General features: G+C 39.8%; 1 protein-coding gene across 2 annotated transcripts in view; it reads left to right on the top strand.

The window, feature by feature from the left end:
• APOO (apolipoprotein O) overlaps positions 1-21184 on the top strand; it is a 66586-nt gene that overhangs the window by 31245 nt on the left and 14157 nt on the right. For both annotated transcript variants that reach the window (XR_014835824.1, XM_005674464.4), the window contains exons 5-7: positions 643-738; positions 7882-7973; positions 11944-12024. Coding sequence is in view for 1 of the 2 variants with exons in the window: in XM_005674464.4 (XP_005674521.2) it covers positions 643-738; positions 7882-7973; positions 11944-12024 (269 nt within the window). In the remaining variant the exon portion in view is untranslated. The remainder of the gene's footprint in view (positions 1-642; positions 739-7881; positions 7974-11943; positions 12025-21184) is intronic.

Here is a 21184-nt window from a genome sequence, read left to right as displayed (position 1 = left end):
ATGGGCTCACGTGTTGCGTTTGTTCGATTATCAACAGTGACTATTTCCCGCGTATACTTGCACTGCAAGTTTCCTTCATTATCCAGATTTATTCTGTTCTTGAGTCTGAAAAATGAATTCAGATGGCAAAGGATACATTTTTTCCCCCTGAGTCTAATGTATTTGGTTCCTGAGTTTCAGAGAGCAAGCCACAAATCTTCAGATAGTGACAGCTCTATCCAAAGATTTATCCACATTTATTCTGTTTCTGTGTTTGGATAGCAAGGGATCCCTATATTTGTACTTCTCCCCTTATGAATAATTGATTCAGATCGTTTGCCTTCAGGAACATGAATGTGATCTAACATTACTTTATTGCCAGAATGTCATCAGACTAAAAAGTTTTAAAAATTAGATACTTGCTGTGTGACTAGTAAATGGTATTTATATCTCACATAAAAAGAACTTGTCGAAAGCATATTAACAAAAGCAAAGAATATATTATTTGAAATGCATGATACTACATATGCTAGTTATATGTGACTTTTTTTGTTTTGTTCTTTTTGTTTTTATTTATTTTTAATTGAAATATAGTTGATGTACATGTCTTGTTTCTTAATGAGCAATTTATGGAACTGTTTCCCTGTCTTGATTCTATTGTAGACAGCTATGAATATCTCCAAAATGCACCTCCTGGATTTTTTCCAAGACTTGGCGTTATTGGTTTTGCTGGAGTTGTTGGACTCCTTTTGGCTAGAGGTCGGTACAATTTTGTAGTTTTTTAAAAACAATTCATAAGGAAGAGATACGATATGTATTTGCATAGTTCCCATTGTGACTTAGTGGCTTAAGAACCCAGCATGGTGTCTGTGAGGATTTAGGTTCAATCCCTTGCTCAGTGGCTTAACCAGCTTTGTAGGTCACAGATGCAGCTCAGATTTGACCCCTAGCCCAGGAGTTTCCATATCCTGCATGTGCGGCCATAAAAATAAAAAAAAGTAAAATGTATATTTGGTTCTCTCTCTCTCTCTTTTTTTTTTTTTTTGCCGTACTGTGGCATTTAGAAGTTCCTGAACCAGGGCTTGAACCTGAGCTGCTGCAGTGACAATGCCAGATCCTTAACCTGTTGCACCACAAGAAAACTCCTCTTTTGGAGTTCCCGTCGTGGCTCAGTGGTTAACGAATCCAACTAGGAACCATGAGGTTGCGGGTTCGATCCCTGGCCTTGCTCAGTGGGTTAAGGATCTGGCGTTGCCATGAGCTGTGGTGTAGGTCGCAGACGTGGCTCAGATCCCACATTGCTGTGGCTCTGGCTTAGGCTGGTGGCTACAGCTCTGATTCGACCCCTAGCCTGGGAACCTCCGTATGCCGCGGGAGCGGCCCTAGAAAAGGCAAAAAGACAAAAAAAAAACAACAACTCCTCTTTCTTTCATTTACCAATGTTTATAATAATGAATTTTTTTTTTTTTTTTGCTTTTTAGGGCCGTACGCACAGCATATGGAAATTCCCAGGCCTAGGGGTCGAATAGGAGCTACAGCTGCTGGCCTGTGCCACAGCCACAGCACTGCCAGATCTGAGCTGCATCTGCAACCTACACACCAGCTCATGGCAATGCCAGATCCTTAACCCACTGAGCGAGGCCAGGGATTGAACCTGAATCTTCATGGATACTAGTTGAATTCGTTTCTGCTGTACCACAATGGGAACTCCATTTAGTAAATTTGATTTTAAACATATAGAAATTGTAAAAAAAAAAAAAAGAAAGAAATTATGTACTCTTGGTTAAAAAAATAAAGTAGTTATCCTTTATAGGCGTATTTATTTGGTCAAATTCTTATTACTCTTTATACAGAAAGAGTGAACTGTCATTAACCAAAATCTATTATAGCTGAGAAACTGTTTCTATATGTTTCAGTGTTAAGATCAGACTATTAACTGTAGTAGCTAGAACAGTGATTTCATAAGATTTTATTAATGTCTGAGGTCTTATAGCTTTGGTCAGTGATGTTAAAAAAAAACTTTTAAAGTACTTAAAATTAGGAGTTCCTTGGTGGCCCAGTGGATTAAGAATCTGGCTCCTGGCCCAGGAACTTCCACATGCTGTAGGTGTAGCCAAAAAAAGAAAACAAAACAAGAAAAACCCCTTAGGATTAAAAGCTAACAAATATCAAGTTAAAATATTATTATACTTCACTGTTGGATTACAAAACATTTATGGGAAATACGGGATGATAAAATACTTCACTGTGATGAGATGAATTTGTCATGGACTACTTGAAGTTTCACTGATTGTAAAATTCAGACTACACAAAAATTACTAAAATAGAAAGATTGTGAACCCTGTAATCAGGTCCCCATAGAAGATAAGTATAGAGACTAGTTTGGTACCTATTTGTCCAATAGTAAAAACTTTTTCTATACGTGCCTTAACAGTTCTAGAGGAATGCTGCCCTGGTGCCACCCCCAACCTATGGAATGAATGTCTTGTTGTGGTTTCTGTGCTCTCCTCCCATCTTGTGCAGAATATATAAGAATTAAATTTAGAGTTTATTTTTACTCATTAACTTGGCAATAGTTGAACCAACTCTTTGTCCTTCCGTAAAGCTGTCCAAAAAAGCATTCTTATCTTATTTAGATAGTGTTTAGAATTGATGAAGATTCCCAAGGCCAGGGCTTTGGAATGTTGCCTGGGTGTTAGCAGTGTGGAATTAAGTGAGATTAGCCTCCTCCTTTCCTCTCTGTGGGTAGAGCTTGTGCAAGAATCTTACAGCCCTAAGGAAAACTCCCTGTGCCGTGCATGCATTTTACACTGTCTTTATCTCTTGCATATACACTGGGGTGACCATCCTGAGGAGGACTGAGGACTCTGCCCTCCTGGGCAGAACAGCAGCGTCAGGACACCCACTACTGCGAATCCTCCTCCTTTGTTTTTGTTAGCTTGTTTGTTGATATGTTCCTCTCTCTTTGTCCTTTTCCTGAGAGGGACTGGTAGTGTTAAAATAATTTAAAATGGTAATTCTTTATCAGAAAAGTACACACACACACACACACACACACACACACACACACACACACACACACACACACACACTCGTGAGCACATATCAAACAACAGATCTTTTCCTGTGGGTACTAGGGTACAAGGGCCTGAGGTAAAATGTTGTCAGGGGGTCCAAGATGAGTGGGAGGGTAGGTATGTTTATGGGCTGTCAGAGTAGTTTGCAGACCCCCCTCCAGGTAGATGGTCCCCCTATGCTGGCAGCAATAGGATGGGCTCAGAAGGTCCCTCCTAGTGGCGTGTCTTTTTTTTTTTTTCAGTCTAGCATCTTATTTATTTTTTTTATAAAAATTATATATATATTTAAGGTTTACAGCATGATGTTTTAATATACATATACATAGTGAAATGATTACTAGACTTGAGCAAATTAATATATCTTTTCACATAATTATCTTTTTTTGTGATGAGAGCACCTGAAATCTCCTCTCTTAGTAAATGTCCAGGGTTCAATGTTATTAAGTGTAGTCATCATGCTGTATATTAGATCTCTAGACTTATTCATCCTGCATAGCTGCATCTCTGTACCCTTTGACTGCTATCTCCGCATTTCCCCCACCGCCACTCCTGATACTCCCTTTTACTCTCTGCTTCTATAGATATTTGACTTTTTTAGATTATCCATGTCAATGAGATTATGCACTTTTTTTTTCTTTCTCTGTCTGGCTTATTTCACTTCATATAATTATCCTCCAGGTCCATCCCTATCTTTACACATGGTAGGAAGTCCTTTTTAAAGGCTGAATAATACTCCATTGTAAATATGTACCATAATTTCTTTATTCATTCCTCCACTGACAGACCTCTAGGTTGTTTTCATGCCTTGCCTATTATGAATACTGCTGCAGTGAATGTAGGATACTTCAAGGCACTGATCTCATTTCCTTTAGATATAGTCCCAGAAGAGGGATTGCTGGAAAGAATGGATAGGGTTTCTTGAGCATATAGCAGACAGTGGTGATGAGGGTGGCCAGGACTGTGGTGATGACAAGAGGTACCTCTCTGGAAGAGAGATGAGTAGATGGTCATTCAGGGGAAGTAGGCCCAGCCAGGCTGCTCAAAGGTGGCAGGTGGTTGTTGCCCACTATTGTTGCCTTCTGGTGGCTCCCTCCAGCACTGGCAGCCAGTGGTTCCACTCTGGCATTGCTGAGAGTTCAGTCTACACCACTGGCTTCTTGTGAGGTGTGGACATGGGGATAGGCGGGGGAGGGGTGTATGTGTGTGTGTGTGTGTGTGTGCACACGTGTGCGCAGGGCATTGCACTTTTTCTTCCAGAAGTTCTGGGACCCTCCCAACTCATTGTGTGAACCAGTAGGAGCTAGTGGCCCAAGAGCTGCAGCTTATCTACTTTCCCTAGAAGAGTGAAACATGGCTGGAGTGTTTGCTGTCCTTCACCTGGTCCTCACCTTCGTAAGCTGCCCAGGCGCTTAAAGCTTCAAGTGTACAGGTGGGATCCCAGGGGTAAAAGAGACTTTACTCTTCTAGAGTAATTATATCCTTTCAGTCAAGGCAGTAGGAGAGGGAGAGAAACATTATTAAGAATCTATATTGAGGAGTTCCCGTTGTGGCACAGTGGAAACGAAGCCGACTAGGAACCATGAGGTTTCGGGTTCCATCCCTGGCCCCGTTCAGTGGGTTAAGGATCCGACGTTGTCGTGAGCTGTGGTATAGGTTGAAGATGCCGCTCGCATCCTGCGTTGCTGTGTCTGTGGCGTAGGCTGGCAGCTCTAGCTCTGATTCAACTCCTAGACTGGGAACCTCTGTGTGCCTCGGGTACAGCCCTAAAAAGCAAAAATAAATAAATATAATTTAAAAAACCCAACAACAACAACAAAAAGAATCTAGATTGATAGTATTTGTATTCTTTTTTGTAAAACCAGTGAACAGCACCATATTCTTCTGTGTAAATGTTTGTAACATGCTTGCACAAGCATCCATATGCGTACCATTTCAAAAACACTGTGCCTCTCAGTGAGACTATTTCTTATGTCAAGTCCATTTTTAATGTGTTCTTCTGTTTTACCCTCTACCAGTTTTCTTTTTTTTAATAGTATGGATTTTTTTCCCCTTTTTTGGTCACCACACTGCACATGGAGTTCCTGAGCCAGGGAAGATCCCAGCTTTACTAGCTACCTATGCCACAGCTTAGGCAGCCCTGGATCCTTAACCCACTGATTTGACCTGGGGACCAACCTGCATCCCTGCACTCCAGAGACACCACCAATCCCACTGTGCCATAGCAGGAACTCCTCTACAAGTTTTCTTAACCTCATTCCCAAGTTTCTCCCAGCTTTCCATTCTACTGTCTGTTCTGTTCATTTCTATTTCCCACAGTCTAAGTGAGATTCATTCAGTTCAGCTGTTATCTTGGGATGTGGCTTCATGCTCTCTAGGGTTTGACCCCTTTTGCTTGGGTTCCATGTTTTCTTTACATTTGCCCTGCCATACTGTTGAACTATATGCTCATGTCACTTTCCAAAAAGCCTGCGTTGGGAGTTCCCGCTGTAGCACAACAGGATTGACGGTGTCTCTGGAGCAGCAGGACGCAGATTTGATCCCTGGCCCAGTACAGTGGGTTAAGGATCCAGTGTTACTGCAGCTGTGGCTTAGGTCGCAACTGAGGCTGGGATCTGATCCCTGACCCAGGAACTGCATATGTGAAGGGGTGGCCAAAAAAGAAGAAAAAAAAAAAGGAAGAATTTCAAAAAAGGCTGTGTTGGGGGTAAACTTGCCAGGTTTTTGCAAGTCTGAAAATACTCATACCAGGTGATAGTTTGGGCATAGATATTGTTTGCCATCGAAACTTTGAAGGGTGTGTCTTGTAGCATCCAGCATTGCCGACGTGAGAGACAGCAGCCAGTCTACATGCTTTTTCCTTCTGAAGTATTTTTTTTCTGGAAGCTTTGAGAATCTTCTTCATTTTTCTGAACTTCTGTGGTGCTATGACTACATACACATGTTTTCATTCCTTGGTTGGCATTTTAGTGGCTTGTAGCCCTCAGCTGTGGGAAGGTATTTATTTGAGAATTTACTGTCTTTCTTTTGTGAACTCGAATTCGTGATTGAGCTATTTAAATGACCCCACATAGCTCTTATATTTTCTTGATTATTTTATTTTATTCCTCTTGAAATGTTTTACTTTGGTCATTTTCAAGAGCTCTTTTTTGCTCTCTGCATGTTTCTTTTTCATAGAAAATATTTTTTGCATTTTTCTTTCAATGCAATAGCTTCCTGAATTTATTGATGATACTTATTAACAGGTTTGGTTTTAAGTTCTGTTTCTTTTGGGGTCATTTTTCCTTCTTGCTTTTCTTGATCTTCTCTTTTACATTGCACGCTTTCCCCAAAGGACTAGTGAACCTCAGTTGTGCAGTCATGTTTAACAACAAGGTGATTGAAACTCTAGTGAGAACTTTTTGCATATAGACGGGGCTTGCTGGCAAGCAGGTTTGCCCTCAGAGTGAGCTGAAAGGGAACTAACCTTAGATGGGGGGGGGTGTGACTCTGCCTGGTGCCCAGCTGAGGAAGGCTCTGCTCTCTGGCACTAACACACATATGCGCTCACACCAGCTATCTCCATTCTCAGCAGGAAGTCCATGGCATTGCTTTAGAGATACCCTGCCCCTTTTAAGATTTTTGTCTGGAGAGATGGTCTAGTCCCAGGCAGCCTTGCACTGGCCTGGCATGGAGAAAGGAGGAGCATGGCATGGTCCGTGCACAGGATCTGTATTTGTCCCCATCTTGATCCATGGTTGCCCTCTCCACCCTCCATGGGACCTGCCATTTGTAGACTGCCAGGGACATTCTGCTCCCTCCTCTGCTGTGGCAAGAACTTCAAGGCTGTGTGTCCTCTTGCTCTCAGCCACTCTCCATTTTCTGACACTTTTTAATAGCCTATTGCCACTCCATACATTTTCTCTTAATTGTGTGTAAAATCTGTATTTTATTCTTTGCTGTTATTTTTATGGGACATTAAAAGGGAGAAGAAAGGAATGCTTGCTTTCAGTCTTTAAATAGGAAGCCAGTTTCCTATAAAAGAATATAAACCTTAGAAACCAAAATAATGTGTGGTTCTTTTCAAAACAATCTTTTTTCCCTGTTCCCTTAGAAATAGTGGTTCTTTTGAAAATATTGTACTGATGAAAAAGGCCAGGTGCAAGACTATGTATTATTTAATTCCACTTATATGAAATGTCCAGAATAGGCAAATCCATAGAGATTGAAAGTAGATTAGTGCTTTCCTAAGGCTGGGGGTAATGGAGAAATTGGGGGGTAGGTGATTGCTAACTGACATGAAGTTTCTTTTTGGGTGATGAAAATACTCTAAAATTGATTGTGGTGATGGCTGCACACCTCTGTGAATACACTAGAAGCCATTGAATGGTACATTTTAAGTGGGTGGATTGTGTGAGTTATATCTCGCTAAAGCAGTGAAAATGTGGTGGTTTTTTTCGATGCATGTGATATTAGGCACATTTTCTTGTCAGTCTAGGACCAAAGAAGTCTTATTTAGGGAGTTCCCATTGTGGCTTAGTGGGTTAAGAATCCGCCTAGTATCCATGAGGATGTGGGTTTGATCCTTGGCCTCACTCAGTAGGTTAAGGATCCAGCGTTGTTGCAAGCTGTGGCATAGGTTCCACACGGCTCAGATCCTGTGTTGCTGTGGCTGTGGCATTAGTCTGGAAGCTGTAGCTCCAATTCGACCCCTAGCCCAGGAACTTACATATGCCACAGGTGCAGCCCTAAAAAAAAAAAAAGAAGAAGCCTTATTCATGTACAAGGCAAACTGTGATGGTGAAGACAATGAATCATCTCATGGTGTTCACTACTTTTTATTTAATAGGTTCGAAAATAAAGAAGCTGGTGTATCCACCTGGTTTCATGGGATTAGCTGCCTCTCTTTATTATCCACAACAAGCCATCGTATTTGCCCAGGTAAGTTACATCTAGGCAGCTAGTGTGCCCCTCATTCTTGCTTATGCATGTGTGAGTTTACTGCTTAGTTTTATTTTGCAGCCTTTATAGCGCTGGACTAAAATTCATTAGCACATTAATGTTTTTCTCCACTAAAAACCTCAGTTCTAGCCTTCCTTCCAATGTCAGTATTCAGAGAATGCATGTTAATTTGAATAAATCTCCAAGAAAACTTAATATAATTTTTTTTGCATAATTACATGGAAGGCTAGAGATGCTAATTACAAAGGTGACAGTTATGGGTCATTCTCACTATGGGCATATCTGGTCACAACCTGCCCTCCTTGGAGCTGCAGGCATGGGCTTGTGCTCTGGCCTTCTGCGCCTTCTCCCTCGTCCTGGTGCCAGCCTCACTTTTCTTGCCTGGAACTTCAGGGAGTGCAGTCACCTCTGCTGGGAATGCTCTTCTAAGGGTTGCCTGCTGGCTGCTCTTTTCCTACCCTTTAGGCCTCAGTTTGATGGCATCCTGGCAAGTAGAGCACAGTGGCAAAAACATGGGTAAAGCTGATGCCTTAGTCAGCTCGAGGTGCCTTAACAAGATACCATAGATTGTGAGGCCTAAATAACAGAAATTTATTTTCTCACAGTCCTGGAGGCTCAAAGTCCAGATCACGGTGTCAACAAGTTTGGTTTCTCCTGAAGCCTCTCTCCTTGGCTTGCAGATGGCCACCTTCTCACTGTGTCCTCCCATGGCCTTGTCACTGTGTGCACACTTCCCTGGTATATAATGACAGCAGTTATATTGGATTAGAGCTCCACCTTTATGATTTAATTATCTCTTTAAAGTTCCTGTCTCCAGATGCAGTCACATTGTGGGTTAGGGCTTCAACACAGCATTTGGTGGGGACACAATTCAGTTCACAGCTGGACCAGCAGTTCTGAGTGTAGTTCCTGGACCAGTAGCATCAGGATCACCTAGGAACTTGTTAGAAATGCAAATTTTCAGGCCCCAACCCAGACCTGCTGACTCAGACACTCTGAGGATTAGGGCCAGCAATCTGTGTTTCAGCAAACCCTCTGGGGAATTCTTAACAAACCCATGATATTTGAGAACCACTGATAAAGACGACTCCTTCAGGGCAGCAGTGTCTGTAATTAGTGGGACTCTGCACGTAGAATCCCTGGGAAAACTGGCAGGAGCAAGGTAAACTCTAGGTTTTGAGGTCCTAGACAGCCTAGGAAGACAGGGACCCATTTGCTAGAATTGCCATCATACTGAGACTTGGTCCTGGAAAGAATAGCAGTGCCATCAGCAGAATTGGGCTCTGAGGGCTCTGAGCCAAACTGACCTGACACTGAGCTCCCTGGAGTCCTTGTGACAGGATTGAGTCTAGATTCCTGGACGGCACTGCAGTTGTAGGTGGGAGCCCATTGACTCCAGCTGTACACAATTGTTGGCTTTGGCGGCAAATACCAGTAAGATCTTTCTAGCATGGGTTTGACATTGTTTATAGCAGTCCCGGAGGCAGACAATTACTGTTCCTCTGCCTGCTTCAGCCCCAGCTCTGAAACAGTGAATCGTGTCGGCCTGCCCTAAGTCATAAAAATAATCAAACATCATCTCACTCTGTCACAGTTGAATAGGTGGAGAGGGTCGGCTTGGCTGCTGGTTGAGAAGCATATGTGGCTTCTGAGTAGAGGTCTTTTCTATCCTATATGCTACAGCATATGTTGCAAAAGATTTTTTGTATCCGCAAGTAACAGTAGAATGCAGATCTGAATTATATTCTGATTTATTTTTAAAGTCAGTGGGATGGAGTGTTGTCTTTTATTTTGTACCCAGAGCAAGCCAGAACAAAGCAATTAACTTTTTTTTTTTGTCCTTTTGCCATTTCTTGGGCCGCTCCCGCGGCATATGGAGGTTCCCAGGCTAGGGGTCCAATCGGAGCTGTAGCCACTGGCCTACACCAGAGCCACAGCAACGCGGGATCCGAGCCGCATCTGCAACCTACACCACAGCTCATGGCAACGCTGGATCCTTAACCCACTGAGCAAGGCCAGGGACCGAAGCTGCAACCTCAGGGTTCCTAGTCGGATTCGTTAACCACTGCGCCACGACGGGAACTCTGCAATTAACCATTTTCACTACAAAAAACATTACTGATCTGTTTGGGATGATGAAAAGTTCTGAATCTGGATGGTGGTGATAGGTGCATGACATTGTGAATGTAATTAATGCCACTGAATTATACACCTAAAAATGGTTAAAATGGTAAATTTTGTTTTATGTGTATTTTGCTACAATAAAACAAAAAACATCAGTGACTGAAAGAAAATTTCTGATACTGTTTAATTTCTTTTAGAGCCCATTTTGTCCCTTTTTTTTTTTTTTCATGAATGTCATGACTTTGGACAAGCTGCTTAATCATTTACATTCTATTTTCTGTTCAGTAGTGTTTGGGCAGAAGTACTGTAAGAAAACCCTTAAAGTGATGGCGAATATTATTTTTCTCTCAGAAATGTAAAACACCAAGAACAGTGCGGTAAATGCTTGGTATGTCTACCAGTGAGTCTGAGAATCATATCATACCATATTTTAAGAACAGTTGGAGCAGTTATGTTGTGAGCCACATGGGTTAATAGATGCAGACTATTGCATTTGGAATGGATAAGCAATGAGATCCTGCTGTATAGCACTGGAAACTTATGTCTAATCACGTGTGATGGAGGATAATGTGAGAAAAAGAATGTGTGTGCGTGTGAGAGAGAGAGAGAGAGTGAGAGACTGGGTCACCTTGCTGTACAGTAGACAATTGACAGAACACTGTAAACCAACTATAATAGAAAAAATAAAAATCATTATAAACAAAAAAAGAACAGTTGGAACAACTGAAAAACTATAACTTGTGAGAGACCAGCATGTTGCAACAACCACTGGATTTACTAGCACTGTGGCCTTGGACAAGTCACTTGGCCTCTGAATATTTCCCTGTAATCTCTGCCTACTTACCACATAGGGTTGTTATATCAAATAGAGATAAATCATGTGAATATGCTTTTTTAAACTGAAATGCTATCTACAGACAAATTATAAAAATTAAGAGAATAATAACTGCTTTCAGAAACTTGAAGTGCTGTCATCTAGAAGAAAAATCAGTATTGTCCTACCTAAGTAGGACCAATGAATGCAAGTTATTAGAAGCATTTTTTTAAAAGAAAGCTCAGTACTTTAAAAAGTTCCCAACAGTTAAAGCCTGTAGGCCAGAGGTGGACAAGTGCATTTTAAGGTAGTGAGCTCACTGACCCCAAAATATTCTTTGGCCCTGAGGTCTACCTCTTAGGATGTTGTAGAAAGAATTTTGGAGCAGGAGGCAAAGTCCCTGTAGAAACTCAGATTATGTTTTGGGGAATCTGGGAAAACTGAGAGCACTTTACTGGGTTCACCTGTTTTTTTTAACCTAGCCCCTAAAATGAATGATTGATTTCATTCAGCTTGGCAAATGTGACTTGGTTGGCTGTTATGTGCTAGATATAAGGTAGAAACTTGAAGTGTTTCTTTCTTGTCTGATTTTCAGGAATATCCTCTGTCAGCAGTGATCTACATTTTTTTTTCTTGAAATTGTGAAAGTTTGAAAGGTACACCTATAATTTATGGCAAATTATTTTAAACAGTAACTATACATGGCCAAATTTTTTTTCTTATTGTCTTTTTGAAAAATTTTTATTGGGGTATAGTTTATTTACAATGCATTATTTTCAGGTGTACAGCAAAGTGAATCAGTTATGCATATACATATATCCATTGTATCCATTCTTACTCTTTTTTATTTGCTTACATTGCCCAGTTTTAATGTGTTTGTCCCAAGATTTCTGTGGTTGTCTTATGCTTAAATAGAGTTCTTTTGGAAACAGGACAAAAGAAAACAGAAAATTCTCTTCCTTACCACTTCATATATGGAACAGCAATGGATCTTTTATATTTTGTTTCAAGGTCAGTGGAGAGAAATTATATGACTGGGGTTTACGAGGATACATAGTCGTAGAAGATTTGTGGAAGGAAAACTTTCAAAAGGTAAGGAAGATCTTCTTCATTATCTTACTTCTGGTTTAAATATGTGGCTGCCCTAGGGTTTTATAAAATTCTTGATAATCCTGCTGCTTGCTCTTGCATTTTTCTGGGTTTTTTTGTTTGTTTGTTTTTTTCATTGTTGCTTCTATCTCAGATTCTCTGGTGGCCTTTATTGGAGAAGGAATAGAACTTTTGTGCATTTGATTATTTTCAGCAGGGCTGAATAAATGGTGACCATAAAATGCCTTCCACCTCAATCTAAGAGCATAGTTTCCACTGTATTATATTTGCAGTTTGCTCAAAGTGTTGCATATTATCTGAAAATTTTATCAAAAGTAGATTCAAAGAGAATATGCTATGCTCCCAGCAAAAGACAAGTAACCCAAACTCCTCCTCTTGCTATTTCACCCATCACAGGCTTCATCCTTTGCTCTATCAGTACTGTATCTGTTCATCCCCTAGCCTTCTGGGCCCAGTTAACGGCATAAGCCATGGCGTTACAGGCCACATCCCCTATGCTGACTGGTGGACAAGTGGCAAAAAGGAGGAGGTTGTGTAATTATAAGGGCATGTCATTTTTCATCTCTTCTCGCAGCCACTTAGCTGATTAAATGTTGCCGATGTTTGCTGGGACATTGTCTCTTTCCTCTGATAAGGAAGAGTGAATATAGATCAAGGTATCATGTCTCCTCCAAGCACTCAGAGGCACAGCTCAATAAGGAAGAATTAGGTTTTTTTTTTAAAAAAAACATACCTTCTATATCATAGACCACTTTTTCCTTCTGTCATCTCAAATCAGAATCCTCTTTAAAAATACAAATATCTATCTCAACATTAAAATCCAGGATTTTGATCTAGAATTTGGAAGTAATCGTATAGAATAAATTATAAGCCCTCCTCATTAGTTACATAAATAATCTTCCAGTGAAATCGTAAGACTAATTTTTGTCCTGGTGATTTCTAAAGGAATTAGTGTCTATCAAGCCTGTTTAAACTAGGTCTTGAGTAGGAAGTCCTATATTAATATCAAGTGCCCTTTGGCAATCCTTTTTAAAGAATAAACACTCAAAGTTTTATTTTCATTTCTTTGACATTTTCTTTAGAAGCTTTCTTTCCTGTTTAAAAAATTTCTTAAGTCCACAGTGAGTTTAATATGGGAAAGGAAATAGAATGTCAGGAAAGCTGTACACAGCCTTAGAAAGAAATGTGGAAAATGAAACTCAGCCTCAGTTCTGAGTGCTCACTGTTGTGTCTACAGAGAACTGGTGTGAACGAAAGCCATGAGGGCGTCCCCTGGGAGCCTCTGAGCACTCAGTGTGTGTTAGGCAGAGTGTGCACACCAGTGGAACTGTGGTGGGAATGCAAGCTAAGCAGGCCAGCTATTTATGGTCATTTAAAAATGTTGGATATTAAAGCTCTTAAATTTACATGCGAGTCTCTAAGGAGCTGAGCTAGTAAAGATGCCTTAATTAGCCCAGGATTGGCCTCCATGGCTTCCTCTGGTCTTCTCTCTATGCCCTTGCCCTCTTCACCATTGCTGAGAAATTCGTGTTCTTCCGTTTACTCTCAAAGCACAATTCTCCTGACAGCTATCTGTTCTGAATAGAAGGTAATAAAATGGATATTGACTATTTAAATATTAGCACAAGTTTTAAATGAAAAATAGCCTAAGACCCTATTAATTCAAGATTTGATGTTACTTAGATTTTGGGAATTATTTGATAGTGAAATGCCATTGTTTTTTATTGATTTCCCTGCTGCTGGATTTTGTTTCAGGTTTTTGTTTTGGGTTTTTTTTTGCTTTATTAATGATAGCAAAGATTTAAGCCACCCTGAAACAGGAATCTTTTGGGGCCCAGGAACTCTCTGGAGGGAATTGGGAACCCTTCATGAAGGGGATTTTTGTTTATTTCTTAGTTTGTTTGGGCATTGGTTTTCTTTCTTTTTAAAATGAGTATCAGCAATTTTATTTGTTTATTTTATTTTTTTATCATAGTTGATTTACAATGTTGTGTCAATTCTGCTGTACGGCAAAGTAACCTAGTCGTACATATATGTATACACTCTTTTTCTCACATTATCTTCCATTATGTTCTATCACAAGTGATTGGATATAGATCCCTGTACTATATAGCAGGACTTCATTGCTTATCCATTATAAATGTAATAGTTGCATCTGTTAACCCCAAACTCCTGGTCCATCCTACTCCCCCCGCTCCACCACCCTTGGCAAACACATGTGATATCATATGGTTTTTGTCTTACTCTTTCTGACTTACTTCACTTAGTATGAGAATCCCTAGTTGCATCCATGTTGCTGCAGATAGCATTATTTTGTTCTTTTTCATGGCTGAGTAGTACTCCATTGTGTATATGTACCTTTTTTTTTTTTTTTTTTTTTTTTTTTTACTTTTTAGGGCAGCCCCCACGGCATGTGGAGGTTCCCAGGCTAGGGGTCGAATCGGAGCTGTAGCTGCCGGCCTGTGCCACAGCAACTCAGGATCCAAACCACATCTGCAACCTACACCACAGCTCATAGCAACATTGGATCCTTAACCCACTGAGTGAGGCCAGGGATCGAATCTGCAGCCTCATGGTTCCCAGTCAGATTAGTTTCCGCTGCACCACAATGGGAACTCCTGTACCACATCTTCTTTTTTTTTGGAAGTTATTCTTTTTTTTTTTCCCCCCACATCTTCTTAATCCATTTATCTGTCAATGGACATTTAGGTTGTTTCCATGTCTTGGCTATTGCAAATAGTGCTGCAATGAACATAGAGGTACATGTATCTTTTTGAATGAAAGTTTTGTCCAGATATATGCTTAGGAGTGGGATTGCTAGATCATATGGTAGTTCTATATTTAGTTTTCTAAGGAACCTCCATACTGTTTTCCATAGTGGTTTTCAAGTTAGGTTTTAATTCTGGTATCAGTTAAGTGCAATCTCATTCATAATTGTTTGTACTATAATAATGTAACAAATTGGTTGTAAGTAGTCAAAGAAATTTGTGGACATTGTGTTTAAAATGAGGCCCTAAAATTTTAAGTAGTATAAATGATAGTTCAGTTCGCAATTATATTATTTCCCAGGGATCTATATTACTCTCAGAAACCCCAAGTAAGTCTATGGCATCTTTTGCTATGCCATATCCCTTTCCCTTTTAGGAATTAATTCTAAATGTTTGTACTGAGGTTTGAATGAGGTGGTCCTTCAGTTCTGTCCTTGGTCAGTGAAGAGGAATTTATCTGCTTCAGCTAAAATGATTTTTTTTTATCAGAACTATAAAGCAAAATAGGTTTGTCTAGAAACACTGTCATTGTAGTGGGTCTAGATCTTTTTTTCCTTTTTTTTTTTTTTTTTGGTCTTTTTGCCATTTCTTGGGCCGCTCCCGCGGCATATGGAGGTTCCCAGGCTAGGGGTCGAATCAGAGCTGTAGCCGCAGGCCTACGCCAGAGCCACAGCAACGCGGCATCCGAGCCACGTCTGTGACCTACATCACAGCTCATGGCAATGCTGGATCGTTAACCCACTGAGCAAGGGCAGGGACTGAACCCGCAGCAATCTCATGGTTCCTAGTCGGATTCGTTAACCACTGCGCCACGACGGGAACTCCCTTTTTTTCCTTTTTGAGATAAAGGAGCATATATATGATATAAATATAACGTATATAAAGATAACGTATATAACGTATATAAAGATATATAACGTATATAAATATAACGTATATATGATATAAATATAACGTATATAAAGATAATAACTGTGTACACACACACATTGTTTAAAATACAACAATATAATGACCACGTGTATACCAACCAACCATTCGTCTTTAAAAACAGGAAATTTCTACTGTCTTCCAAGTTCTCCATGGGCCCCTCTGTCTCCCCAGGGAGAACCACTATCCAGAATTTTGTGCTTTTCATTCCCTTGTTTTTCTTTAAACCTATAGTTTAACCACATACATACTTATTCTAAAACACTGGTTGGATCTGCCTGGTTTTTGCCTTTATAACATGAATAACTGTATCAAACGTACATATAGATAAATATATAGTTTATCTAGTTGGAGTCGTACTATATGCATTATTTTACAGGTTGTTTTATTCCCTGAATATGTTTATGGGCTGTGTATGGCTGTAGTTTATTAATTTTCGCTGCTATGGAGTATTTCTTTGTGGGAAAATACCCACGTTGATGGCTAGTTGGGTGGTTTTCAGTATATTCGTGTTGCATACACAGCTGTGAGCATATTTTTATATATGTATTATGGTTTATTAAGGGTTTTTCTAGGCCAGGATGCCTAGTTCATAGGTTCTACAAGTCAATTTTACTAGATAATTACAAGTTTTCTTTTTCTTTCTTTCTTTTTTTTTTTTTTTTTTTTGTATGGCCACATCTGCAGCATATGGAAGTTCCTAGGCTAGGGGTCGAGTCAGAGCTACAGCTGCAGGCCTACACCACAGCCACAGCAGCATTGGATCCGAGCCACATCTGCAACTTACGACAAAACCTGCAGCAATGCTGGATCCTTAACCCACTGAGTGAGGCCACGGATCGAACCTGCATCCTCACAGACACTATGTCAGTTTCTTAACCTGCTGAGCCACAGTAGGAGCTCCAAGTTTTCCTTTTTTGCCAGTCTGGTGGTTTTAAAAGTTTTTCACTGTTAGGTGTGTGTGTGTTGGCTTTACTTTGTTCCCCAATTTGTAGCTTGAAAAATTTTATAAACTGTAGAATAGTTACAAGAATAATGTAATGAGCATACCCTTCACTTAGATTCACCAATTAATATTTTGCTACATTTGCTTTGTCTGCCTTTTTATACATACTCATGTACTCACACATAATGTGTATTTTATTTTTCTGAACATTTGAGATTAGTTGTAGATGTGCTTTCTACCCATATCTAATTGAGCATGTATTTCCAAAGAATATGAACATTTATTAATATAATAACCTACCATATCATATCATATTCAGGAAAGTTGACATTTTATTGTTTATATAAGCATTACCTAATATTTATAGTCCATAGTCAAATTTTCCTACTTGCCCCAATAATGTGCTTTCCTCCAACAATTTTTAACTTTTTTATAGCTGAGTGAGTTATTATAAGGCACACAACATTGTAACTTCATCTAGGACAAAAAAAACCCTCAAAATTTTGCCAGCTTCCCCAGAAGCCCTTCCATGTAGCTCATCCCAGTCACAGTCCTCTCTCTCCATCCAAAACTGCATACTAGCCTGACTTTTATAATAGTAAGGAACTCCCTTAGCTTTATTACCTAAGTATTTATCCTTGTCACTTTAGTCTTGGCCATTCTTATTTCTGATTTGCTATTCCTTTTATGTCTTTTTTCCCTTTTAAGTCACTTTTAATCTACAGATTCCACTTCTTTTCTCTTATTTTCCTTACACTGTATCTGTTAAAAGAACCTGGCGTTTGGGCATGCTGATTCAGCATTTACAGTGGAGTTGAACATGTTCCTCTCCTCTCTACATTTCCTGCACATTGGCTGCTGGATCCAGAGGCTGCTTGATCACGTTTGTGTTTGATCCCCTTTGCAAGGCTATAGGTCTGTGTTGGCACCTAAGTTTTTGCTTCACTTCACCATTTTGGTGTTACTGGCTGTTGAGGCTCAATGCCTAGACCCACTGATGCACTGTGAGTTGGAAAATGTTGATATTCTGCTTCTGTCATTTCATTTTCACATATTAACTATAACACTTTAATACGGAACTACTTCCCCTCATGTACTATGGTAGTTACTCTTTATAGGAAAGATAGGATAAATGCTGTTTTTTCCTCTTATTTAATATGGTTTTCAAAATAATTCTTATCCTCAGAAGGTCACTGATTAGTTGGGTTTTTCTTTAAGAATCATGGGAATTCTTGCCATGGCGCAACTGGATCAGCAGCATCTCTGTAGTGACAGGAAGCAAGTTCGATCCCTGGCCTGGGGCAGTGGGTTAAAGGATCTGGCATTGCCACAGCTGTGGCGTAGGTCAAAACTATGACTCAGATCTGATCCCTGGCCCAGGAACTCTATATGCCATGGATGGGACAATAAAGAAAAAAAAAACAGGAAAAAAATCCTTATTAATTTTGTAGATTTAAACATATTTGGGTTTGAATGCTTTGTCATTCCTATCCTTGTTGAGTTCAGATTGTCTCATTTTGGCTAGTAGAGTTGGCTCTGCTTCCTTTGATATGATGCAAGTAGTCTACAATAGTTTCCTCACTGTCTGGTATGTCAAAATGGTCTCAGAATTTCTCATTGTTGTTTTAATGTATGTTTCTTTGATTACTAGTGAGGTTGAGCATCTTATCACGTTTATTGGTTTCTTCTTGAAAAGCCTGTTCATTGTCTTTTGACCATTTTTTTGGGTGTGGGGTTGTTAGTTCCTTTCTTAATGATTTATATGGGATCTTTATTTTTTCCTAGATACTAATATTTTTGGTCACATGTTTGCAGATGTCTTCTCCCAATTTGAGGCTTGTCTTTTCACTTTTCTTGTCTTTTGATGATCACAGGTTCTTAATGTAGTTAATTTACTGATCTTTTCCATTATGGTTTTCACTCTTTGACTCTAGGAACTTAATAAAAGCATGAATCTATTTATTTATTTTAAGCTTGTATCTATTTATTTTTCCCACAGTATGCAGCAAATTGATGAGGCATCTCAGTTCCCAGACCAGGGACAGAACCCAGGCTGCACTGATGAAAGTGCTGAGTCCTGACCCCAAGGCCACCAGGGAACTCCCATGAAACTGTTTATTGATTATCCATTGCTAATCTGAAACCCTTTCAGATAGTCTCAGCACAAAGTCAGTTGTGGGCGTCAGGCCCCGGAGTCGCAGATGGCTCTTGGAGTACGTCTTTCTCTTCTAAATTAGCCAGACACAGCAGTGTATCTCAGTAAATGTCATGTTTAGTTTTTATTAGGTTTAAAATATATATATATAACAAGTTACTATCAAAGAATTGCAGAATGACTGTTAAAGGACAACAGTAACTAAAAAGAAAACTCTTAATGCTTTGAAGGGCAGTAAAATACATAAAATAAATGTAAACCCATTACTAACATGAAAACTGAGCAGAACTTCTAAAGCTGATCTTTCAGTAGTTGTATTCACTTCTTTGCTGGCTCAGCAGAGAAAAAAAAGGGAAGCAACAGCCATGATCCTGACTAAATGTGTCCTGCTTTCTCTTCCTCCATTTGAAATTCCTCAGCTTTCCAAATACACTCAAGTTTAGCTGTGAGTAAGTTATATGATTTAAAAATGATTATCTTTGAAATAAGGCAGTCACAGAAGGATAAATACTTTATGATTCCACTTACCTGATGTATCTAAAATAGTCAAATTTATAGAAGCAGATAGTAGTAGAATGGTGATTGCCAGGGTCTGGGGGGAGGGGGAAATGGGGAGTTGTTCAGTGGGTGCAAAGTTTCAGTTACGCAAGATGAATACATTCTGGAGATCTGCTGTACAATATAATGCCTACAATTAACAACACTGTACTGTATTCTTAAAATTTTGTCAGAAGGTCAGATCTCATGTTGCATGTTCTTACCACAATAAAATTAAAAGGACAATGTGGTGGCTTTTCCATAAAGCAAAATTTGTTCTGAATTTCTGTCCTTTCAGTTTTTGCTGTTTAAAATTTGAAGAAATGAAGGTACTAGGCAATGATTTTTCTTTTTTGTTTTTTTCTTAAATCATTACTTAGCAAAAAAAAAAAAAGCAAGGAATTCTGGGAAAAAAGCTCCTTTTTTGAATGGCATACACTTTCAGTATTAGAAAAGGTGGACAAGGCAAAATGCAGTGTGGCCTGGTGGCCAAGAGAGTGGACTCGAGTGGACACACCAGGCTCTCCCCCTACTCCCAGCCCACCCCACCTTTTACAAGCCTTGAAACCTTGGGAAATCGCTGTGGTGCTCTGGAAAATGAGGGTAGTACCTCATGGGGTTGTTTAAAGGACTAAGTTTATCCATGTGAGAAGCACAGAAAATGTAAACTTTAGCACATGATAGCAATGGTAGATGTCATGTGACTTCTGTACAGGAGAGGGTAATACCTCCCAATGGAAAATGGAGCCATAGGGCGTATTATACTCACTAGTCAAAAGTCCTCTTATCAGTCTTTTAGTTTCCTATTGCTGCCATAACAAACAACCACAAATTTACTGGCTGAAAGTAACACAAATTTATTATCTTGGACTCTGTAGGTCAGGAGTCTGGTGCTAAATCAAGTGTCAGCAGGGCTGCATTCCTTTCTGGAGGTTCTAGGGGGAGAATCTACTTCCTGCTTATTCAGGTTGTTGGCAGAATTACATTTCTTGGTAGTTACAGGACCAAGGTCTGTTTTGCTGGCTATCCACCAAGGACTGTTCCCAGCTTCTAGATGCTGCAACATTCCTTGCCTCCCAGCCCTCTTCCTCCATCTTCAAAGCCAGCCACTGAAGATCCTTTTCACTGCCCATTTCTTTGACCTTGTCTTCTGTCCTCTGCTTCCTTCTTAGACTAAAGGAATCCACCCAGATAATCCAAGATAATCTCCCTATGGTAAGATCAGCTGATTAGCAAACTTCATTCCAGTGCTACTGTAATTCTCCTTTGCCATGTAAGGTAGCACAGTCACAAGTTCCAGGATTAGGCTGCATCTTTGGAGGGGCTGTTATTCTGTTGACCACATCCAGTGAACTGGAATTTCATTGGGATCTTTAACTGGTCATTTATTCTTACCTTGTATTTCCTCATCAAAAAACATGGGGTAAGTATTGTTTATTGAGCACTTGCTGCGAGCTTGACTCTGGTTGCTAAAACAAATATTTCCACAGCAGAAATTGACACAACACTGTAAATCAACTCTATTCTGATTAAAATAAAAAAACAAATGTTTCAATTTTACTAGTAGAAATTATCATTCATGTTTGTAGACATGGTAAGAAAATACATTTTCTACTGTAGCTTAGCTAATTTGTCAGATGAAACTAACCTTCATAGTGCAGTACTGTTTAGCTTATTCCTCTAGGCCTTTTCAGTCCAATGGCAGGCACTAGCTCTTGAGTTTGTGTAGTGTAGCTACTCTGAACTGAGGTGTGCTATAAGTGCAAATTCACACCAAATATAGAACACATGGTACAAATAAAAAGA

The sequence above is a fragment of the Sus scrofa genome, chromosome X, assembly GCF_054392235.1.
Source record: "Sus scrofa isolate SSC_HxYL_T2T_F1_AM1 chromosome X, Sscrofa_HxYL_maternal_Yorkshire_Landrace_v2.0, whole genome shotgun sequence".
NCBI lineage: Eukaryota > Metazoa > Chordata > Mammalia > Artiodactyla > Suidae > Sus > Sus scrofa.
This window is presented reverse-complemented; position numbering and strand designations above follow the sequence as displayed.